Source organism: Eptatretus burgeri, chromosome 9 (genome assembly GCF_056783735.1).
Source record: "Eptatretus burgeri isolate ZD-2024b chromosome 9, Ebu_testis_v1, whole genome shotgun sequence".
NCBI classification, from domain to species: Eukaryota; Metazoa; Chordata; class Myxini; order Myxiniformes; family Myxinidae; genus Eptatretus; species Eptatretus burgeri.
Window position 1 is genome coordinate 40846961 of NC_140969.1, and position 26296 is coordinate 40873256.

The following is a 26296-nucleotide window of genomic DNA, read 5'->3' on the forward strand; positions in this document are numbered from 1 at the left end:
ACCATCCCGTCAAATCGCCCCGGATCCCTCTTCTTGCCGAGTCTTGTTATTTCTGGTTAATAGTAAAAACGAATAAACATCATCAACTCAGTGAAAAGTGACTCGTGCCACCTTCCTCGTCCCGTTTGCGGTAGAGCGATTAGAACCGCCATGTTTGGGTTAAAAATAAATAAACCGCCTTCATCGTTTCAGCTCATTCTACGTTGGCGGGACTGTTCAAGTCCCGTGGACGTCACAATACTTTCTGAATTCACTATGTATACATACTGTATATATATATATATATATATATATATATATATATATATATATATATATATATATATATATATATATATATATACACACACACATATACCTCATCCCTGTTATTCCTCCAAGTTAATCTCTATCATCCATATGGCATATGGGTAGCTTTCCTAGTAATAACAAAACAACAACAGCACGTACAATGTTCAACACCTCATTATGACCACTGCTGCTATCTACCTATGTAAAACACAATGTGCATTTGTGTATGTGTATTTGTCTCTACCCCTTCATAAAGATGATTTCAGAAGGGTTTTAAAGGCCAATCTTTTAACATGAGTGTGTGTTCACTTATGCTTTATTTTTTTCAGGATTAAAAAAACACTTGAAAAACATTTTTCATTAAAGTTTAATTTTGTCCCTTCTATGTGAATTGCAACCGGGCCTCAAGGGTGGTATACAGAAGCGTTTAAAAAATAACAATAAATACAAGGCGTAGGGAGCTGAAATTCACTGCACATGATGTGCAACACACGCAGAGTAAATGAGTGTTCATTTACGTCCGTATGATGCATAATAAATAAAGAAGATATAAGCACACCTGACGCTAGGCCAAGGCTTCAGACTTTGGCATGCTCATGAGGCTGTACTTTTATCATGAAACGTCCCAGAAGACAAAGAGAATATGGTCACATTTGTACATGTAGTGTTTTATAATAACGCTTCTTGCTACGAAACATCATATCTTCCAGTCTCTTTGAATATTTCGAATAAATTAATTCCAACCCATCATTTTGGATGTGCTTTCATACCAATACAAGTAATATAACCACAGTAGTGCAACAATGCTGCTCCCTGAATAATGAGCATATAACATGATCAACTATGGAAAAAGAATGTGTGTGAAATGAAGGTACAAATTGTCTCGTCTCACTTCTGAGTTTCCATGCAAGTGTCTCCAAACAACTACAATTTACTGCAAGTTTTGAAAAAGTAAAAATCAATGAAAGCTCATTATCACCTCTATTTCTGCATGTGGTTTATCACCGATGCTGTACAAAATGATATGTACAGTTCTAGACCGGTCAAAATAGTGAGTTACCCACCACAAATTGCAATAGTAATCATTCATGTTTTTTCCACTCCAAATATGTTGTAGAACGACATACTAAAAGTCACCTTAAATCGGAGCATTGGAACATTTCCATTTTGACCTCAGTTTGAGGCAGAATTTTTCCACAAATATCATAGAATAAAATTTTGGTGTAGGGTCTCGATTTATGGTAATATTGTGAACAATTCAAAACTTATCACTAATATAGAGGTATCAACAGATTCATAATGAAAATACATTTCTAACAATACCATATGTTATGGTATTGGCCAAAGATTAGTGTTTTTAGAGTTGATAATGTTTGGAGAATCTGACCAAAATAGTTATTTTTGGATGTATGACCATTTCAGATTTAAATCCCCAGTAAAGATAACTGAATGGTCTATTTACTTTGTCCTATGTTATTGTGGTTGCCATAGAAGATACAATAAATGTACTAATGATTGAAAGGGGCTGAGGGCTGTTCAATTAAATATACATCGGGGAGAGAGAATCAGAAGGGTGTGGGGGTAGGGCAAAAGTATATCCAGTGGATAGGTAAGAATTTTGAAAAGGTTCTCACTCACCTAAAAGTCTGGAATATCTTTATTTACAATTCTAATCATGTTTTTGTTTCTCTCAGGTTGAAGTAATCTATTAAAGATGGACAAGTGTGTCTTCTGTAAGAAACCTCTATTGAGTGGACAAAAAACTGCAACGTTAGGTACCAAAGGATGTGAAGGCATTGCAAAAGCTAATGCATTGCGGTCTAGCAGTATAAGTACTGTTCCTGGACAAGTTGTGCATGTCAAGTGTAGCAAGGACTTCTGTTCTCCAAAGTGTATAGCTAGTGCCAGCAGAAAGCGAGAATGTGACTCTGTTTCTTTCAGTAATACATCAAGTACACGCCAATCCACAGGAAATACATTTATTTATAAAGATAACTGCATATTTTGTGGGCATCCAGATAAATTCCATGGCAAGGTAAAAAGTCATAAACTTATTCCAGTCAGATCAATGGATTTTCAAGATAAAATTAAGAAGTGTTGCAATGAACACAAGGATTTGTGGTCAGAAGTTGTGAATGGTAGACTTGAGTTTGCACAAGATTTGCATGCTGCAGATGCAGTATACCACAACCTTTGCAGCACAAATTTTGGAACAGGAAAGCAGGTACCACAACAGTTCATGGCAGATGATAAAATCCAACCAAACCGATTTAAGCAGGGTAGACCTGATTCGGCAAGGGAAGATGCTTTTAATCAGGTGGCCATATATTTGGAGGTCGATGATGAGGAACAAATCTCAATACAGGATCTTATAAACAAAATGGAAGAGATATTGGTTGAGACTGGAATTGAACCATATGGATTTACCTACATGAAACATAGACTTGAGAAACATTTTGGAGACAAGATAACCATCACTGAGATTAGTGGAAAAGAAAATGTGGTTACATTTCGACATAAAGCATCTTCTATCATCCATGACTTCTACTCCAAACCCAAGAAGTATGACCATGATGAAGAGAAATTAAGAATTATAGAAACCGCAGCCAAACTTATTAAAAGTGATGTAAAATTAGTGAAGCAGCCACAGGAATTTTATCCAAGCTCAATTGAAATATCTTCTACTGACAAGGCTATGTCATCAATGGTAAGATGGTGCCTGTGGACACTAACTTGAAACATGCACCTGTCAATCTTCTGGAAGCCTTCAACTGCAATTGCAGAACTAACTGTAGTACACAGAGATGCTCATGTGGAAAATTTGGCCGAGAATGTTCTCCAGCATGTGGAGAATGTAAAGGCCTACACTGCTCTAACGCAATCCTGCCTGATCCAGAAAGTGATGCTGAGGATGTATTATAATGTGTAATTTGTGACTGTTTTTTCAAGGTGTTGTTTAGAAGTGAGTTACTTGAAATAGTTTAAATATTTATTTTTCTTCATGAGATATACATGTCAGCTCTTGATAGCACTATAAAATAGTGATTGTTATGTAGTTTTAACAAATAGTGTAGTACTAGTTTACTAGTTACATGTAGTATTGAAAAGAAAATGGCTACCCTGGAATTGGACTGTTAAGATTCACATGTACATATTAAAAAATATGTTGTATATTTGCTTTTAGTAGCTTCGTACTTCTGGCTAGAATCGCTTTTTAAGTTTGGTGTTTTTGCTACTTTAAATTCCATAGCAATAAATGGAGATAAAGTGTAACATATCAGCACCCAGGAGGATTCCAAACTTCTAAGCATAAACTAATTGTCTGATTTATTTTATAGGAATATTGATTCGTGAAATTCCAGTAACAAAATAATTGTGTTTTCTTTGTATAATGATTCATCATAGTATTTTATTTATGTTGGTAACTTTATATTCTGTAAATATGTTGAGGTTTTGCCGTAATATGACTTATGCCGAAATGGCCATTTGAAGGGAAGAATTTTGGAATATGTTAACCCTCCTTCAATCTTCAGTAAATTGGTTAAAGGCTTGTAGCAAGATATTATGGACAAATTTAGGACATGGGGGACCAAAAAATGAAAGTCATTGTATGATTAAGTTTTGCATATCATTTGTTAGCCAACATCATGGGGATTCAGGATCTATTTGGGCAGAGCTTAATTCTTCCTCTTTCTATTGCTCTGACAGGTTCAAGGTCAAATAGACCCAAAGAGTATCAATTATCTGTATCAAAGAACCACTCATATCATTCTAAAATTGGTCTGATGGCTTAGATATGTATTATACACTAATTGGAAACCACATATATGGAGAATATTTTGTTTACCTGATATTTGATCTTGAGGGAAGAGGTCAAGGTCATATGAAATTAACAAATTGATCAAATTGATCAGTGTTCATTCAGGTCATAAATATAATATGCACATAAACTTAACCATAGAAATACATGCTGTGATGAACCAAACTAACATCTTAGGATTAAAAGTGCAGATTTCTTTGAAATGTTATGTACTTCCTAATGACCTTTGATGTTCTGTATACTGAACACAAACTGGCCTTTGGTATTGATTTTTATATCATAGGGCCATCTTGGTAAACTTATTCTATGGTTATAAAATCAAGCTTATAGCTACCAGTAATTTTGAAGCGGCTTGGTAACTGCAATTTGTTACGCACTTCCTAACATTTTTGACCCAATCATGGAAGTGAACCTAAAAACTGGTATGTAGTAATGATCCATGTTGAAACTTGCCATTTTAAATCATCACTTTATGCAGAAGTAAACTGCTACTTAAAATGTTCTATCAGATGCATTTCAAATTTCTGGAATAAGATTTTGTAAGCTTCACTATGACTGGGGGAAATTTTTCAAAATCTGAAATTTTACACATTTGAAGGTGCCAAGATATGCAGAAGGTCATAAGAAATGTACTGTTTCGAGGAATTGTTCTATTCCTATGTATAATGATATATATATATATATATATATATATATATATATATATATATATATATATATATATATATATATATCAAACAAAAAAATGCATTTTCAACCATTTTGGACAACATATACAATCATACATGTAACCCATTTCTAAAAAATGAGCTATAAAAATGGAAAAAATAGCCTGTGTTTGGATAAAAAACATGCTTTGTAAGCAATTATATCCATAGGACCCATAGCAAAGTATACATTTTCTGAAAGCACAGACACTTGGGCATTATATAACATTAAGATTGTTTATCTTATTAAAACTGGGTTCAATTTCAAAGCTTTCTTCTCATTTAGGACCACAGTGTACACAATACCATGCTACAAGCCTATATCTCACTAACTACATTACATATTGGCAAAATTTAAAAACTGTGACAGTCAGAAAACATGTATATAGATATTCAGACCAATTGCGGACCTACTTTGGAAATAAAAAATTGTGAAATTAAAAATGTCAACATATACGAGGTGTGTTCAAAAAGTATCCGATCTTTGTTCATAAAAAATACTCATATCCAGATACAACAAACTTACACTAATCTCCTTCAAAGTAGTCCCCTTGGGCTGCCACACACTTCTCACAACGGTTCTGCCACTGTCAGAAGCAGCACTGGAACGCCTTTTTTGGGATGGCACGCAACTGGTCCGTCAAATTCCGCATAATGTCTTCTCTGGACTGAAATGTGGTCCCTTTCAGGGGCATTTTCAGCTTGGGGAAAAGCCAGAAGTCACACGGAGCCATGTCGGGAGAGTAGGGAGCCTGACGAAGCACAGGTGTGTTGTGTTTGGCTAGGAAACTCTGTATCAAATGTGAAGAATGGGCGGGTGCGTTATCGTGATGGAGCTGCCAATTGACCGCTGCCCACAGGTCCGGCTGTTTGCGTCGCACAGCGTCACGAAGGCGACGCAGTACCTCTTGGTAGTACTCTTTGGTGATGGTTGTGCCGTGTGGTGCGTACTCGTGATTAACCACGCCACTGGAGTCAAAGAAGACGGTCAGCATGACTTTGACATTGCTGTGGACCTTCCTTGCTTTTTTTGGCCTCGGGGATGTTGGATGCTTCCATTGTGATGACTGGAACTTGGTTTCTGGGTCGTACCCATAAACCCAGGTCTCATCACCAGTGATCACTGTGTTGAAGAAGTTGGGATCGCTGTTCACAGTCTCCAGCATGTCCTGTGCGATCTCCAAACGGAGGTGCTTCTGCTCGATCGTTAGCAGCTTTGGCACGAACTTCACTGAGATTTTCCTTAAGCCCAAATCCTCAGTCACAATGGAATGAATGGATCCAATGCTGACGCCCGCCTCGTCTGCAAGTTCTCTGATCGTGATTCGACGATCCTGCATCAGCAGGGTCCTCACTTGGTCAATGACAATCTCATTTCGGGATGTTGAGGGCCTACCAGAACGTGCTTCACTTTCCACTGATGTGCGACCATCTTTGAAGTGGTTGTACCACTCTTTTATCTGTGTTGTGCCCATTGCTTCGTTCCCGAAGGCCTGTTGAATCTTGCGGATCGTTTCCACTTGGGAATCGCCAAGCTTTACACAAAATTTGATGCAGTAGCGTTGTTTAAGTTTTTCCGCCATTTTGTCAAAAACGAAAATCCGACGGCGCTCACTTACACTTCCTCACTCATCGGTGGTCTGTCGGCGACTGACAGCTTCTGCAGGCGGGAAAATATTCACGCATACAAATTAGGATCGCCTACATACGTGCTCCAAACCACGCCTCCCTCGTTTAATTTGTTTTTGCACGAAAAATTAAGGTTGGATACTTTTTGAACGCACCTTGTATGTCTTAGTATGTCGACAATTTTTAGTGATAGGCAGAAATGTTTTTCTTCCGTCGTAATGTTAATTTTAGCTCTACATCATTACTTGTGGTGTTGTTTCAAAGGTAATTTTATTGTGAATCTACTGATATCTTAATATTGAGAATTGGCCAGTAATTTGTCATGATATGGTCATGTTACTCTATCCTCTCCCTATATTTTGGCTGTCAATTTTTTCTTCAATGTCACCTTAAACTGAGGTCAAAATGAAGCTGTTCCAATGCCCCGATTTAAGGTGAATTTTAGTATGTCATTCTATGATATTGTGACGTCCACGGGACTTGAACAGTCCCGCCAACGTAGAATGAGCCGAAACGATGGAGGCGGTTTATTTATTTATAACCCAAACATGGCGGTTCTAATCGCTCTACCGCAAACGGGACGAGGAAGGTGGCACGAATCCCTTTTCACTGAGTTGATGATGTTTATTTGTTTTTACTATTAACCAGAAATAACAAGACTCGGCAAGAAAAGGGATCCGGGGCGATTCGACGGGATGGTGTGGGATCGGGCGTGGGGAAAAACACAGACAATTCCAATGAATATACAGATCTCAAACCCTCTAAGGCGCCAAGCGCACACACACACACACACACACACACACACACACACACACACACACACACACACACACACACACACACACACACACACACACACACACACACACACACACACACACACACACACACACACACACACACAACGTAGCTATTTCTGGTGGTCAGGCTGGACCGTGGTGTGGACGCAACTGTCCCTGGATCGGCGTCGGACGAGCTAGCCTTGCTCTCGTCAGGGAGGCAGGAGAAACCGTGGTGCTGTCGACCTCCTGGTCTTGGCCCAAGTCCGCTCACAGCCGCCAGGGAACCAGTTCTGGCGCCAAGTTGCGAGCAGGAGAGGGAGGCAGGTCCGCCTGCCGTTCGACCCCGTACTCCGAGTCAGCAGAACCCCAGAGCCAACCAAGGTGAGGCACGAGGCTCAGCAAGGCTCCAAGACACGATGAAGAACACGATCGAATCAGCACAACAAGAAGGACGCTCTCCGCGCAACAGGTTACAAACGTAACAATATATTTTGAGTGAAAAAAAACTTGAATGATTACTATAGCAATTTGTGGTGGGTTTGACCCTAAAATGTCCTATTTTGACTGGTCTATTAAGACAATCTGATATTGTATACACAACAATTCAATTGCAGGTTACCTTTGGACGATACTGTCAAGAATCTTTGGATGATACTGTCAAGAATTACATACATCTATACAAATAAATGTCAGTGTGTGGCAGTCAGTCTGTCAGTGTTTCCTCATAACTACAAAACCATGAAACCTGGTGGCCCCAAACTTTGCAAGCATATTACTGGAACTCTAAGGTAGTGCATGAATGAAAATTTAGTGTTTGGGTTAAGTTAAACACCCTATTTGAAGATAATTAACAGCCTTATTTAATTACCCCTTGTCAAGGCATAAACCTTGGTCAGCCCCCAAGTCAGCCTCTGTCAGCTTGCTGGGGTCTTAATTTGACATTTTGTTTGGCCTGCTAAACAATGCCTTGACTTGGAAAAGGCCGCAATGGTTTCTTCATGATAAAATGCTCAAAAAACTTCTTTTTTCACTTTCCTCACTCATTATATTGAATGCCTCATCTTCATACCCATGGATCGCTGGATACATCGCAATGCTTATAAATGCCTAGAGACACCATTGTTCACGGCTTTATTTAATTTCCTCGCATGCGATAAGCTCCAGAATCTCTTAACTTGAGCCAAATTTCAAAAATGAATATGAGTAATTGACCTGAACAGCAGTCCCGAATGTGAAACAAAGTGTTCATTTGTCCAATTTACACATTGTTTGACAATCTGGGCGTCAGGTCCAGGTGGTGTTTAATATCACCGATTGGCAATTGCTAATGGCTTGCCAAGCCTGCCATTCCTTATCAATCGTTTCAGAGAGGAATATGAGTGGAAGAAAGAGGGAGAGGAGTGGGAGCGAGAGGGAGAGGAGTGGGAGAGAGAGAGGGAGAGGAGTGGAAGAGAGGTGAGAGGGAGGGAGGTGGGAGGAATAGAAGGAGAGGGGTGAGAGACAGGAGAGGGAGAGGGTGAGAGACAGGGAGAGGAGTGAGAGACAGGGAGAGGAGGGAGAGAGGGATGAGAGAGAGAGGCAGAGGGAGAGTTGTGGGAGAGAGGGAGAGGTGTGGGAGAGAGGGAGAGGTGTGGGAGAGAGGGAGAGGTGTGGGAGAGAGGGAGAGGTGTGGGAGAGAGGGAGAGGTGTGGGAGAGAGGGATAGGGAGAGAGGTGAGAGAAGTGGGAAAGAGAGAGAGAGGGAGGGGTGGGAGAGGGGTGAGAGCAGAGAGGAGAGTGAGGAGGGGGAGAGGAGAGGGGGATTCTGGCAGATATGAAGTCCAGTTTAATGTCCATCCAATAGACAGCACACACATTGATGAATCACTGCCTGTGAAACAGTGGGATGACATTTTATAGCTGAGTCAAGATTCAAACCCAAGCTAGACAGCTTAGAGCCAGCGTGTGTACCTCTCAGCTATGCCGTCATGATGTGGTAATTCATTGTTTTGTAAGAGAAAAAGAGAAAAATGAAAACATTTTTTATTCATTATAAATCATCTAATTTATTTTGCCTTCCCAACTCCGGAGATGTCCCCATGGAGAACCGAGCCGCCTGCCCGCCGAGCCGAATCACCTTCAAAGTTGTTAGTTGAAAAGAAACTTAAAAATGAATCATTTAATTCTTTATGTGTATCTATCTATGCCAAAGTGACGGGTTGTTTCAAGAAAGAATATCATACAAAAATGGGAAACGTTGTGTAAAATAAAATTGCACATTTTCAGTGAGTGATGCACCATCTGATGCACCACCCGAGGCACTGCACGGCCAAACGAGCCCTAAACTTTGGTCAAGTTGATCGATATATTCAGTGACAGTGTGAATATTGTAAAGCACTTGTCAAGTGCCTTAAGTACTCAAGCAAGTGCTTCAACGAAACGGTTGATAAGGAATGTCAGGTTTGGCAAGCAATTAGCGATCTCCGATCTGTCATATTAAACACCGTCTAGAGATGCTCGGAAAGTCAGGCAACGTCCGAATTGTACAAATGAACACTTATTTTTGCAGTCGGAACTACTGCTGAAGTCGATAAAGAAGTTTAAATTTTGTAATTTGGCTTAGTTTAAGAGATTCTTGAGGTTATGGCATAAGCGGAAATGAAATAAAGCGACAAACACTGGCGTCTATGGGTGCTTATAAGCACTGCAATGCATCCAGTGATTCATAGGTATGATCAGGCATTCGATGATATGAGTGAGGAAAGTGAAAAAAACTTTATCATTGAGAAACCATGCCAGCCTCTTCCAAGTCAAAGCATTGTTGAGCAGGCCAAAAAAATGGTGAATTAAGACCTTAGCGAGGAACATTGAGGTGACAAAGGATGAGCCTTGATAAAGGATAATTAAATGAGGCCATTAATTTTCTTCAAAAGGGGTGTTTAAATAAACCCAAACACCCAATTCTCATAACCTTGGGGTTCCTTTTGTATGTATGCATGCAAAGTTTCAGGCCCCTATATTTCATAGTTTTTGAGGACACACACACGCGCACGCACGCACGCACACACGCACGCACGCACACACACATTTATGAGAATAGATGTATGCAGTATATGCTTTTTCTTTGTTTTTGGTTTTGCCCAGTCAAGCTTTAACCACTTCTGGTACCTTGCTTGAGCTGTAACCTTCCAAATTAAAATTGACGAAAAGTGCCACGCCTTCATAAACCCCTGAAACGATCAATTAAATGAATTAAAACTTAAGTTCATGACTTATCGTGTCTGGAGGAAAATCAGATCTCATTTCATGTTTTTCAATCATTTGGATTTTCTTGATACGAAATGTGAAACTTTAAAAACTATTCAGAATAAGACTCTTCTATTATTAGGATTAGCTAAAAAAAATTTATCTCATACACGTCGTTATATGGATGATATGTGTGTGGTTAACTATAATTTTTTTGATAGGCAGTTTCACAAGATTTATCCAGATAGCCTGATTGTAATCAGTGGTGGTAATGATTGTACAGTTGCTGAATATCTGGATGTGGTGGTTAGAGTTGGACAGAATGGTTTTAGTACAAGTGTTTATCATAAAGTTGATCATTTCAGTTTCAATGTCGTCTTGTACACCTTTCCAGGTAGTACTAATTAAAATGGGTTACAAAGTCTTTTCATCTCAGCCACTTAGATTTGTAAGAATTTGTTCAGTAAAGGATGATTTTGTGGAACGTACTGAGAAGGTTTTTTCCATCATGTTAAAGAGAGGATATTTGGCTGATTGTTTCATCAGGTCTTGTGAGAATGTCTTTAGACTCCATCGTCGCCGGTTATTTAAGTTTGGTTGATTTTCATGCAAACAAGTTCCTATTGCATTGCATTTGATATCATAATGATGAATTGATTATTTTAATGAGGTAAATTATTTAATTAATATTGTTGATTTAACATATATATGGTGTATTTATAGATGGTATTAAATAATGAAGGTATTTTGATTAAAAAAAAACATAAATAAAGAGTATTTATAAATACATTATAAATATTAAAGCGTTAATATAATTTATTGGTGGTTGCTAAAATACACAGTGCAGCATGTTAAAATTGGTTATTAATGACAGTTTGAGTCTCTGGTTAGATGGAGGTGCTGTGTGATGGACATGTTTATCAGATAAAGTGTTTATTGCTTAATATATTGTTGTGGTTCTCAGAACCGCATGCATACAACAGATAGGTGTCCCAAGACAGTTATTCCATTATTATATGTGTAGATAGTTCCCTTCCTTTTGTTTAGCAGGACAACAAGGGAGTGCGTAGCGATGATCTAATAGCTAGGTTTGCTTAAATAATTTTCTCCTTCATTTCGTCCCCACTCTTCTTTTCTTCTTTTTATTCCTGAGGTAAATCAGCCACGTGCGCCTTTGCTGTGAGGTGGGGCCTCATGGAGACCAGCGCGTGCGGCGCCGCTGTGAGGAAACTGCTGCACAGAGGTCCTCGTTTCCGGGCGAGCCCTAAACCCGGCGTGTGCGGCGAGTGATGTGCACTTGGCAGGGCGGGGTTATCGACTCAGCTTCCGATGGTCTGGGGAAGTTTGCCGGTTGCATTGAAAAGGCATCCGAATAAATATACCTCTTAAGAGGCTGCACGAATGGTGTTTTTCACGGCACAGGAAACACGGCCAGCACGACGCCCACGCTGCACGAAACACGTACGGAGGTTGATAAAGCTGACTCCATGCCATGTTGGGTGGGATAGGAGTGTGCGGGTAGAAGCGGCTTGTTCCTTTTCAATCTCAATACCCGACACATATTGGTGTTCACCCCGCGCACACGCTAGCGGAGTCGAGTGAACGCGAGTGCTGGCCACGTGCGTAATGGCGGAACCGCGCGCACTGTATGGAATGTGCTCAAAAGCAGACATGTACGCCACTCGTGAGACATGCACGGATTTATCCATGATGATGTACCTTCGGTCCTCACTGGCAGCAGTGGATTCTCCACGGATGGTGAATGTCTTCTCTTCTCTATAGCCAGCAAAGCTGCGATCGAGCCAGGGAATGTACAGTGTGGGCCACGTTGGCACGCACAGAACGAGCGTGTTGATCGATGCTGGTCGAACGCACGAGCGGACTTGCGGGATCCTCGACCGGTTGCCCAGGGGTTTTTGCAGGACGATTCACGTGCCACTTTCAGTGTGGGCGATTCGTGTCATGTCGTGGGGTCGCAGTGAAATATGTTCACTGTCTGGGATGGCCTTGCCGGAAACGAAGTGAGGCGGTTTCCAGCACAAGCTGGCGGGCCATGTGAGGGGACAGGGCCAATCGGAGCACCCAATTCAGGTGATGATGTTACGATTTGGGGTGGCCCCTCCCCCCGAGCCGTAAATCATATAAAGGTCGGAGAAGTCCCTCCATCTCTCTCTTGCTTTTTGAGTTTCGCCGCCTTTCTCTCTCCCCTCGCCTCGACGACACTGCCACGACCCGCCTCCTGCTGCCTGGATTCTGCCTCGTGGTCTCCGCCTCCTCGTCTCTCGTCTCTCTCCGAATCCTAGCTTAGCCAGGACTTTATTCCCAACGATCCGTTCCTTTTAGCCGGTACATCCATTGGCAGTGTCAGCCGATTGCATCCAATCCGGTAAAGTGATCCGGTCCAGTCGAGTGATCCGGTTCGGACAAGGCGTACCGAGGGCGTGTTCCCCGGTAATTAAACCACGTGATTAATTAGGTAATCCGATTAACCCATAGACAGAAGGACCCTGGGTAACGTGGTTGAGTTATTGGCGTCCATGGTTGGTTAAGCGACCCGCCGTGTCACGGAATTATCCGTGTGTGACGGCCTACAATTCCGGGGAGTCTCGTGGCAATCAACATAGCTTCCCCCACATAGTGGTCTTCTCACCCGACACCCCAGCTCGCAACAATATTATCATATAAAGTGATGTATGATTAAAGTTATTCATATGTAGTAATACTTTAAATAAAAATAATAATTAAATAAGTTTGAATAAGGATATTGCATTGCTGTGTTGACTGACTGTCTGGATGCAACTTTGAGGTTGTCGGTCCATTGATGTTGAGTAATCTACTGATGTGGACCTGTGGCCGTTGTTGTGGATCCGTCGTTTGGAGAGGTTCTGGGCTGAAGGGATCGAAACCTCGATGAAAAACGGTGCCCAGCTGATGATCCCGGCAGTTGGGAAATCAGTCAATTGCTAATAAGTTAAGGTTATAACTTCAAATAAAATAACTTTTGTAAGTACTTATGAGTACATAATATATCTGTGTTTGTGTGTTTATATGTGTGTTTGTATGTATATGTGTATGTATGTATGTACTGTATGTGTGTGGAATGTGTGGGGTGTTTCTGTGTGTGGTGTGTCTGTGTGTGTGTGTGTGTGTGTGTGTGTGCGTGTGTGTGTGTGTGCGTGTGTGTGTGCATGTTGTTATGTCTGGCTTCCTTCTTGGAACTACAGTGCAGTAATTCGTCTTCGTTACCCTCGCCAGAGGAGAGGGTATTGTGTTTGGGTCTGTTTGTTTGTCCGCACAAAACTTTTGTATTTTTCTCTGCAACCGCTTGTTGGATTGAGACAAAATTTTCACCATTGGTGTGACTACTCATGTAGAATATTTTAATGATAATTATGACATCATAGGTCAAGTGGTGTGGCAGCCATATTGGAAAAACCTTGGACCTCTGTATCTCTGAAACTGCACCAAGGAAAAAATTGAAACTTGGCACACAGCAAGTACTCTTCATGGGGAATGAGTGATTTTTTTTTTTACGACATCATTTATAGATGCCCTCGTTATGACGTCATAATTGCATATGTAGAATCCGATCATACACATCCGATGAGTATGAAAAAATTTGAGGGTCATCTCGGGATAAAATGGTCCACAGAAGAAAAAAATTCATGACGTTATCGGTCAAGTGATTCTGCAGCCACATTGTTAAAACAAAAAAAAAAACTTCAAAAATCATATTCTCTGAAGTGGCTTAACAAATCTAGGCGAAATTTTACACGTATGACTGCTTGTCCACGAGGAACAAAAGGTTCACACATATGATGTCATTGGTCACATTGTTTGGCAGCCATATTGGATTTACCCTAAAACCTATAAAGATACACCACTCAAAAGAAGTCCTGGCGAGGGTCTGCAATCTCTGATTTCTCTTTTTCTTGTTTTGATTATGAATTATTAATGGAAGGAGAGTATTCCTTTATGTACGTTGAAACAAAGAATAAAAGTTAATGTGATTGGAAAAGGCTCTTCATCATGATTAATCTGAAGAAAGACTTGGAGGTGAGATAAAAGAGTTAACGGAGGAGTCTCGGTGTGGATTTTGTGGAATTAAGAATATTTAAGAGCAATCGTAAAGTTAGATGGGACTGTGTTCCGGAGATTATAGGAGTTATTTGAAGTGAAACATTTATTACATTTCACAATTATGGTTCCATAGATTGATATTTTATTCGTAGAGTTGGTAAAACCATGAAAGAACATTGTATCAATACTCGGATAAGATTAATATGTTGTCCATGATTTGAATGCTTTGGTCTCTTTTAATCTCATTTTCTTTTGAATCAAATTATTGTATGTATTACATTCTTCAAGTTCATCAGATGTCAGTTGTAAAAACGTAGCAAATGGCATCCTTTGGTAATCAATGCAGGATATGATGTATGGTATTGCAGGTCATAAGTAAGAAAAAAAAGGAATGGTAATTCAATATTGTTGTCAATGGTTTCCCACGGTCATCACTTTTGAGATGATTGTAAATTATTTATGGTATGTGAATGGTACTTTTGTAAGGAGAGTGAGTTGCTTACCGTCTAAGAATTAAAATTCCTTCTCCAGTGTCACATTTATTATTTTACAAAGTAGGATCAAAAAGCTCCTGGAATGAGATTACATACACACTCTCGGTAATTAAATAAAAAAACCGAACATGTTATTGTTACCTCTGCCAACGAAGGTGGACAGGGGTTATGTTTTCACCTATGCCTGTCTGTCTGCTTGTTACTTGCAAGCAAGTATATTGGTTGGTCTGGTCTGTTATTCTGTTGGGTCGCCGAAATAGGTGACCCTTATTGTCAGTAATTCTGTCTGTTTGTTTGGATGTTTGTTTGGATGTTTCTTCGTTTGTCATCAGCATAATTGGTAGTAAACGTGGGCCGATTTTGACCAAACTCGGTTGGTAGGTACATCTTATGACCTAGTGCTTTGGAAATTGTGATGGTTGCTGGGGACGCTTTGGTTCCCGAGCAACAGCCGAAAAACCTTCAAAATCGGTACCGTTCACGCGAAATCAATTCCGAAAGCCATTATCCCACGTAGGCTTATGAAATTTGGCATGCATCATCTACAGGTGAGGCTCTACCAAATATATTCCGTTTTTTGTGATATATGGAATAGTTTACCCGCAGCACCCCCTACAAATGGGGTATGCCCGAAAATTGGCGAAAATTGAAGGCCCCCTAGCGACCAGGTGAGTGCATCGATCCGAATGAAACTTTGCAGGTTCATAGCACGTAATGAGTACTACAACTTTGCCTCAGGACATATTTACCCATATTGCTTAGGGAGGGGTCTAAGGGCAAAAATCGATAATATACGAGAGCTGGAGGTGCCTTCGTGCCAAATGTTACTCCTCCTAGGGTTATGGGCAGATGGTCATGAAAATTCACACTAATCATCTGGAATACATTGTGCAAAAACACTCGAGCTGGATTTTCGATTTATAACTTTGTTCACCCACAGCACCCCTCGAACTTTGGGGATTTCCGATATCAAACTGCATTTTCGGTACTTTTCATTCAAATTGATACCGAGTAGTTATAAGTAGATGGAACTCGATGAGATTTGGTATGCATAATCATAAGGTGATTCTCTATCCGCTATATGACATCCATTTTTTTCTATATCTTATAGTTTCCAAATGGTAACCCTCTCAACTTGGGTGTCCGACGGCCATTGAGCATTTCCGCTGAAAATTCAAAGTACACGAGCTCCAAGACAGTTGAACCGAATTGAATGAATCTTTACATGCTTATAGACCGTAATGAGTACTACAACTTTGCTCATTTGCATAATGACCTATCTCGAGTAGGTCAGGGGTCAAAGGTCAATAAGTGCATTTTTTGGGTGAAATTACCATTCAAAGCCCCCTTGCTCATACACAGGTTAACCGATTCGATTGCAATTTTGTAAGTACTTAGTACTAGATTAACTCAGATCAGGGGTCAAAGGTCATCGGATGCTCGGCAACCCATGGCCGCCTACTGGCTTGTCTGTTTGTTTGTCTGTATGTCAATCACCTACAGGTCACAATTTTAAAGCAATCTTTATGAAACTTCACAAAATGGTAGAGTTAGTCAAAAACAAGAAGCCTATTCATTTTGAGGTCAAAAGGTCAACATAGGCTAAAAGTCAACAACTTTGTCGAATTTCTAAGATCATCAATTTTCATCCGATTGACTTGAAATTTGAAAAGGATTTGCACAACAGGACAGTAAATTCAACCACCAATTATTTTTGAGATCAAAATAGACCAAAGGTCCAAAACTTGGGTGCAATTTATAAAATCCTCATTTTCATCAAATTGACTTGAAATTTGAACAGGATTTGCATGTCAGGTCACTGAGTTCAACCACCAATTATTTTTGAAGTCGAAGGAGCAACATAGGCAAGATTTCAAAAATCGGCACTTTTCATCCGATTTACTTGAAATTTGAACATAACAGGGTTTGCATATCATGTCGCTGAATTCAACCACCAATTATTTTGAGGTCAACAGAGGACAAAAGGTCAAAATAGGCCAAAAGGTCAAAAACTTCGGTGAAATTTCTAAAATCCGAAATTTTCATCTGATTGACTTTAAATTTTAAGAGGATTTGCATATCACATCACTAAATGCAACCACCAATTATTATGGTCAAATTTGTTTTTGGGATTACACAAGTATTGTGCTCTGCACAATGTCTTTCTTGTTTGTTTGTCTGCCTATGAACAGGATATCTCAAAAAGTTGTGGACGGATTTGGACGAAATTTGGTGGACAGGTTGGATGTGTCAAAGACTAAATGATTAGATTTTGGTGAAGATCCGGATCTAGATCCAGATACGAGAATTTTAAATTTTTTATAAGTGATTCTTCACCATTGAGAAATGCGACCAAAGACGATATAAAGCACAATATCTCAAAAAGTTGAGGACGGATTCGGACAAAACTTGGTGGACAGTTTGGGTGTATGACAAGGAAGAAATGCTTTGATTTTGGGGAAGATCCAAATGTGGATCCAGATCCGAGAATTTTAAATTTTTTATCAGTGATTCTTCACCATTGAGAAATGAGGCCAAAGATGAGATATAGCATGATATCTCAAAAAGTTGTGGATGGATTATGACAAAACTTGGTAGACGAGTTGGTTAGATGACAAGAACAAGATGATTTGATTTTGGTTCAGGTCAGCATATCTGGCCTATCATTGGGATACAAAACGTGATCTGTTCAGCCTGGCAGAGGGATGCGTTCTACCAAGTGCCGTTCTTTTTGTTGATGCAATTTATTTATGTGACATCAAGGGACACAAATGAGGTGTAAACCTCTGATAGTAATAAATGCTGAAAAACTACATGTCCATTTCATTGTGACCTAAACATATCATACTGTGTTGTGTTGAAGGCTTTCACATAGAGATCCAACGTGGAAGTAAAAATCTGAATACCGGGTAAGTCCACCTCTGACAGCAATCACTGCATTGCACCGTTGTTGCATTGACCATATGATCACTCAAATTTGAGCCTGGGGAATGGCATTCCACACCTGAATCAGCTCATGCTGCAGCTTATCGAGGGCCTGTGTCTGTCTTGACAAGGTTCAAACATGATGATCAATGATATCCCAGAGATGTTCATTGGACTTAAATATGGTGACGACAGGCTAGGCTGTCATAACTGGGCGTAGTGGCGTGCGCCTGTAATCCGGCTACTCGGAGGCTTGGGTTGGAGGATCGCTTGAGGATGGGAGCTCTGCGCTGGGCCGCGCTATGAGAGGGTGTAGGGCAGCCCGGAATCATGGCGAAACCCAATCCTTATCCCTTTGTCGTAAGAGGCGACCAGGGTTGCGTCAGGAAGGGCATCCGGTGTAAAACCTATGCCAAATCAGTATGCGGATCATAACGGAAGATCTGCTGTGGCGACCCCTAACGGGCACAGCTGAAAGACGAACAACAACAACAGGCTAGGCTGTCATAACATTAATGTTGGCATTGATAAAAATGTTCCTTGTTCAAAATAGCCCTGTGAGTCAGAGCTTAGAATGTGCTGTAAAGATTCCTGGACCACGTTGTTAAAGGCTAGGCAACACATGTTGCTGTGAAATCCCATTATTGTGCGGATCTGCCATCTGATTGCTATGGATATGGATAAAGTTTATGCAAAAGGTTACAGCAATACCACCCCACATCATGACACTTCCACGTCCAAAATTTCTGGCTTTCGAAACACAGACTGGGCATATCACTTCTGTATACCAATGCACAGCCACCATGTCTTTGAAGGAGAAATCTGGATACCTTATTGAACATTCCATTGCCTCCATGTCCATCACATATACTGATTTTACCACTGCAAGCATGCTTGGATAAGTTGCAGTGCAAGTCTTAGATGCCAAACAGGACAACAAATACAGGATCCCTGCATCACGGTTATGCCTTAGGATGGTGTTCACACTTATCCTGGGAGGTCCAGAGAGTATGTTTGCAGAAATTTTAGCAGTTTGAAACCGATTGAAACCGTCTATGGTTCATACAAGTTTATCAATCTTGTATATGACCGTTTTTACAGGCATTTTTCCCTGCTGTGCAGGGGTTAGGCTTTTTCTTGAGGCAATGTTTTTTATGGCCGGATGCCCTTCCTGACGCCAACCCTGGTCGCCTCTTACGACACACAGGGATATGGTACACCTATTCTAACCGGGGCATACACCGGGACCAGTACACTGGTACTCACTTCGCCGACCTCAGATGGATGACAGGCTGAGTCAACCCCCTGGTGTTAATTCAGCAGCCAACGGGGCTTGAACTCAGGATCCTGGGATCCCAAGCCACCACCCTAACCACTAAGCCAACACCAGGCTTAAGTTTATCAATCTTGTGCAGCAGTCATTATTCTGGGATGTCCACGAACTGGCATATCTCTTGTTGATCCAGTGGCCTAATAATGCCTTCTGAAATCATAAACAGTTCCTCTCCACATAAGAGCCTTCACACATGGCTAATGGAAGACCATGCTTGAAGATGTCCAATTATTTGATTCCACTCATTATCTGACAGACATGGCATTGCAATGGATTGTTAAAGAATGTAATTGGTGTGTATTTTTGGATGATCCATATGGTAGTGCCTTGGAAAAACCATTTCAAAGTTGCTCAAATTTTGTGTCACCTTCATAAACCTAAGGGTGCAAGACTTACACGTGCTGAATATGAGGCAATATCATTGCATGGCAACTTGCAATCAGGTGTTCTGCACATCCCTCGTGCCAAACAGTGACTTGTAATGAAAGCTGGAACAGTTCTTCAACAATTACACAATCAATTCTACAAGTTTGGTTTTTTTATGGTGGATAGTATATTAAGTAACATCTATGACACTTACTCGCCCCTTTTCCTCTTAAAATTACTCTTCTCTACCTCGTCTAGTGTTCCTGCAACCTCTTGAAATGCCTTTTGAGTCATCGTTTTTTACAGCCCTTGCAGAACTTGCAGAACTACAACAATTTGGAATTGGTAAAGTGCCGTGGAGTAAAGTCTATCGAGATGACCATGACGGTGACAGCTGGAATGCCATGTTTGGTCCAACTATGGTGTGGATATTGCAGTGTTTGCTTGAGATTTGTAATCTTCCTGGCAAATTGTTTGAATACCTATTTGGGCAGCATTAGTATTTGGTGTCCAATTAAAAAAAAAACTTTGAGACATCAATGAAAACCTGATTCGTTGTTTCTCTATTGGAAAGCAATTTAAGGTTTCCATTGTTTTCATGTACAATTTTTACATGTGCATTGTCTTGTGTCTCAATAAATATGAGAACACTGAAAATTTGTAGAATGGAAGTGTGAACTGTCCAATTGCACATTTTTGTTTGAGTATTGTAAAACCTTCCATGCACGATGATCATCACTCTACTGAACGTGCAGCTACATGCCCCACGTCAGATGAAGCAATACAGTTGAGGACATCATGTCATCATATGTGAGAACATACCACTCTACTATGTAGTGGAAGATTATGTCAAAACGATCAGATAATAAAATCAATTTTGGAACGTTTTGATCACAACTTTTACAGGTTGATGAATTTTCAAAAAAAAATTACACGATGTAATTTGTTATTGCAGCAATGTAGTATTCAGTATTTATTAAATAATAGCAGGACTTAGGAGAGGAAACAGATTTGTGGCACCAATGTTATCGATCTAGGTCCTTACAGTCTGGTTACTCTTAATGTTGTATACTCCAATTACTCATACTATTATTATTATTACGGCCTGGGAAAGTTTTTGGGCCACGTCTTTCATGAAGTTGCTGGCCAGGAATGAAGTTCAACTGGAGTTCATTTGGACAGGAATTTGAAATTTGGCAAAGCATTAATCTGACCATTTGTATACTCAGGCTGGGAATTGAACAAAGAATAGACAGCTTAAAGGTAAATGCGATATCTTAATACTATTCTGTTAGACACCGTGAATGCTGCAATACCTGTCCATAATTCCAGCCTCGAGAGCCGATTTGCTTTGCAGTGCCATAAAATATTCTCCCCGTGTCGTTCAGCACGTATTCCTGCCTCAACTCCTCACCAGCCATATACTCTGGAGCATCTGCTTACAAAAAGGAAAGAATATTATCAATTATTTTTACATCAACGATATCAAAGGGGAGATGATGAAATGACTAATTGTGTAACTCAGTTCATGGCAAATGAAATACAGTACAGTACTGCTAAGCACTTGTGAGGTGCATAACAGCAGGAACTGATGGATACATTTGAAAGATAGTAGAAACCAAGCTAGAAGAGCTACATTGGATCAACATTGACCCAACAGTGTCCATTCTGATAGGCCGTTGATTTGATCACTGGTTGACCATTATGGTCGATCGTCCCAAAGTTGGTCTGTCATTGGCATCTTAACATCCAGCATCGGCGGAACGTCATCGGTATTGATGTGGATTTTTTTAACCCACCTTGTTGTGATCATTGAAGGATTCTACCTGGCTGATTGTGGAATCCTATTTGACTTCAGACAGAGTTTAACGTTTGTCCGATTTGGTTATAAAATCCTGCATAAAACCCATTGACACTGATAAACCGATGTCCACACAAGTTCTTCCTTGTGAAACAATTTATTATTCTAATTATACACCATATACTTCTCACCCTCGTACAATGAACTTAAGAATCCCCATTGATTGCAATGTTATTTGGTTCTATTTCATCAATTCTTACTTTTAGTTAACAGTTAGACCAAACCGATTCTATCCACTTCCACATTGCATCAGAGAGTTTTATTCTAACTTGGTACTTGGTCAGTTCCAAGGAGCACAAGCCACTGAGATTCTATACTTCCTCAGGTACTTGCACTGAAACAATTTTACATTTCAAAGCATTTTATACTTTCATGAGAGAGTGGTGGGGGCTATCAACCCAGACTGCAGACGTGTCCTTTAAACGAGAAGCCACTTCGTACATTTCGAGGCAAAGGTTCGCTGTTATCAGCTCAGGTCACACCGCTCCAGACCAAGACATTTATCAACATTTAGGGCAAAAGTCTCTTGGCCAGAAAGGACAGACAATTCAACTTATAGCATAAAACTTACATTTCTAAAACTCCATTTGTTACAATTTAGAATACATTAATATAAATTTTTTCCCCCACGGTATCCACAAGGCCAACCGTTTCTTTCCGTCTAAAAGTCAATGTGAACCAACGTTGGCAATGTGCGATCCCACATAAAAGCCAATATGACCAACCACAATGGTGCCAACCCAATCCAAATCCAACCATTGGTCCAACGTCGCTGTGCCAGCTGGGAAGATTTAAGACATGATAACTCACAGGACGATTCCACAAGCTGGATTTAAGACTGGAAGAGAGAGAAATAATTCAGGTAAAGTTCAGGGAACGTGATCCACATTCGGTATTGGGCAAAGAAGATGGAGTTGGAAAGATATAAAGTGAGAGGAAGTAGTTTGTGAAAAAGAAGTTTAGCAACCAGTATACCATAGGTTTAATGGAGACTTCCAAATTGAATAATGTGCAATTGTTTTCAAAGTTTTGCGATTTGGATTGTTTGTAATCTCCTACAAAGAGATAAGTAGGAAAGCTCCAACCCAAAGATTTAAGGACTCAGTGTCTTAAACTTCCAACAAATTATTCGCAAACTGAAAGAGACATTGATAAGAGTTTCTTCATTCTGTGGAAGTCAAATCGAAATCTACAGAAGTACTGTGTGTAAATCTGCTTACCACATCACAGCGATATTTCTCCCCTCACTTTCATTGGGGCCATGCACATATCACGTGTGCAAAATGGGAAATTTTAATCCCACCCAACCATTTTCATCTTTAGTTTCTCCCTTCCCTTTACTCAACGATGTTTTCCAAACCTCCTTTCTTGGTCCTCTCTCATCCTTCCCAACCTCCCTGAGGACTCCCGGCCCTACGCTATGCCCTATATATATCATTCCTCTCCCGACCATATGCTATTGATATGGAAATACGACCAATGAGGCTAAAATGGGTGTTTTTGTGTGCACAGTGCTGACTGAATATACTGGATATGAATCGACAAAAATCAGTTTTTCAATCCTCGTAGAGGATCTCGAAGTCTTACTCACGTTCTTCTTCTTCATCTTCTTCTTGTGGACTTTTTTATTTCACAGCCTACAGTTTTCATCGAAACTTCCTGAAACTTGGCATATATATTTAAAAATACCCTGCACAGACAGTAACCATCTCTGATTTTGAAAATTCCTCCTGAAAAAAAAAGTTATGAGGTCAAAATATCTCCGCTAATGGAAATCGCCTAAAACATTATCTCCGAAACTAGGCAAGCTTTTTGAATTCTGTTTGCGGGAATCGAACAGGGCATTAGCAGAGATGAATTACCGTACATATGATACATCACTGTGACGTCATATCAATTTTTATGACGTCATTCCTATTTTTTGACATTTTTTGTTTCCCAACCGAGTTTTCATCGGATCTTCGTGAAACTTGCCATGTATACGCAGAAAGCCCACGCGCAGACAGTAACCATCTTTGATTTTGGAAATTCTTCCTAGAAAAAAAAGTTGACGTCATAATATCGCCGCTAATGGAATCGCCTATACCATTATCTCCGAAACTGGGCAAGCTGTTTGAATTTTGTTTGTGGGAATCAAGCCAGGCATTAGCACAGATAATTTATCACAAACCTGATACATCACAATGACGTCATATTCGTTTTTATGACGTCATCATTAAGAGGACAAGGATCTTAGCTCATTTGAGCTTGTTTTTGAAGTGACTGCAGAATAGAATTTCAATTTAATGAAATAATCAACAACGTTTAATGTTGATGTGCATTCATGGATGATCTTTCATTGTTGAGATATAACCCAGTTCAAAAGAAAGAACAATTTCAGAAACTACAAACAGTCATCCTCAAAGGATCACACAAAGTTGTGTCATTATAGGCAGTTGTATTTATTTAAGCCTTTGGTTTATTCTCTATGCTCAATGAAAAGTTACAGTGTCTCCTTTTACAACACTTGATTCTTACCCTTATTCCAGGCGTTGAAGAGGATGTATACATCAGTGCTTGGATCCCGTCTCGTCCGACGCTCCTGGCCACCAGACACTGTCCGTACGTACACATCGTAGCGCCCAACAGGGCATGATGTTGCTGTGACAATGCTCAATTTCAGTGTCAAACCATCTTGGTTTACAACCGAAAGTCCCCAACTGTCTTTTGATGCTCGCGTTCCCAAAGCCACAAGGAATGCAGCAGCCGGCGTTGCTCCGGTTTGGGCTAGGTGTTAGGTTTAAATGTGTGGAGGAGAGGGAGAACGAATACCAGAAAGGATATTGAAACAGGAAGAAAGAAAGTGGGAGTGGGATATGGGAAGGACAATTGAAGCTTACAATATAAAATTTATAGGATTCTTAGATGTGTATGATGAGGGCAGCCTGTGGATCTTAACAGGCTTGAATTTGCAAATTATTGCTCTGCAAAAGACAACGGTGGATAGAGATTTTGAATCTGAAAACATTCAGAAATCATTTATTTTTTTGGAAACAAATCATGCATTAGACTGCCTGACACCCATCCTTGGATCTGCCTTTTCACTTGATGTGATCAGATTCGTATTGCCAGCTGGAATGAATGATGCATCCCAATCCTTTAGGTTGAGCTGCATTACATAAAGTTAGACACTGATTCTAATGGACACTATTGTTTGCTCGCGTTCATATTTTAATACATATCTCATAAAAATGAGGTAAAAGTATGTTGGTATTTCAGCCAAGTTCCAAAATCTTACGAGATGTGTACAAACCCATCTCAGCGATGCTGCTCATGGTATATACAGTATACTGGCTTGTTGATCTATGATTTACTAGTGACCATTGCTATGGGTATCAATGCTTTCGGGAATCGTTGTTGAACCTCTTGTAGGGTATGGCCCTTTGGCTATTTGTTCACTCAACAGTCGTGGATGTTTTCTCTAGCTATCTGTTAGAGAAAATTTTTGTTTTTGTGTACAATTGTTGTTGCCGAACAAATGCTACCGATAAGTCAGAGCCAATTGGCTGTTTGTGCAATCGTGGAGGAGTGTCAAAATTGGGCACGGAATTAGTCATAGATAGGGAGGTGTCTTGCTCTTTCTGTCACTCACAACACGACAGTTCTGCGTGGTTCTCAGATCTTCATCAACCTTGAATATGAAATGTGTTGTGAGTGATGGAAAGAGCAAGTTGAAATGCTCTGTTTGTTTTGTCAAATTGAGTTGAGATGGCCAGTATTTATAAAAACAAGGCTGGTTCATCGATTCACTGTTTATGTGTCACCGGTCATGTGTTTGAAGTTTTCTGTGATCTTTATGACTGTGAACCAATTCTGTCGAGATATGGTATTGATGTGCATTCATGTTTCATTTTTTCAAGTTATTCCACAAACTTTGTCGCTGCTGTTCGACTGACGAGTGAGACAAAAGTGTTTGTAGGTATGTGCAGGATTGAAAGTTCCAGCTTTCTGTAACTATGCCTTTACTTTTCAAAAATAGGTAAGTAGAAAAGCACATTAAATGCCAATCACCTGGTTTAAACTCAAGTGTCAAACCATCACTGGAGTCATCAAACGGCCGATTTAGGGTCAAGAAGGCATCAAACGGTTGGCCTCTTCGGACAACCAGCTCAGCACAGATGTAAGCTGCAGTGTGGTGGCGTGTTCTGTTATCCGGTTTACCATCCTCTGATTTTGCACCATTCCACTCCAGAGCAAGAACCTCCAGGCTAGATGCTTCTGTGGGAATAATTTTTAAACTTCGATTAGTGTAAATACATGTTTATCCCTAAAAATAAAAGGATATATATATATATATATATATATATATATATATATATATATATATATATATATATATATATATATATATATATATATATATATATATATATATATATATATATACACATATATATACATATATATATACACGGACCCAGGGTCGGGGGCGAGAAAGACTACAAGGGGTAAGCTATCTTGGGTTCCCACCAGACTCTCCAGAATCGCAGGCCGTTGCACACGAATAACTTTATGACACGGCAGGTCGCTAATCGACCGTGAACGCCAATAACTCAACCACGCGACTTCAGGTCCTCCGTCTGATACCGTTTACCGAAAGGTCGTGTGGTTTAATTACAGGGGGACACGCCCTTGGTACGCCTTGTAGACTGGTAAATATATGGTTGAACCCCCAAAAAATTGATACAAAAGGTTTTTCAATGGATTCTGGTACCATTGGGCATGCTAAATAACATACTAAAAAT

The 26296-nt window shown here is 40.1% G+C and overlaps 1 protein-coding gene across 1 annotated transcript in view; it reads right to left on the reverse strand.

The window, feature by feature from the left end:
• The window catches only part of LOC147020001 (protein-glutamine gamma-glutamyltransferase K-like), a gene marked incomplete at its 5' end in the record, with an annotated part of 47595 nt that extends 21783 nt beyond the window's left edge, over positions 1-25812 (reverse strand). Inside the window, 3 exons of the mRNA XM_085894910.1 lie at positions 20968-21086; positions 24030-24278; positions 25563-25812. Coding sequence (XP_085751036.1) covers positions 20968-21086; positions 24030-24278; positions 25563-25812 — 618 coding nt within the window. The remainder of the gene's footprint in view (positions 1-20967; positions 21087-24029; positions 24279-25562) is intronic.
• Positions 25813-26296: the final 484 nt, after the last annotated feature.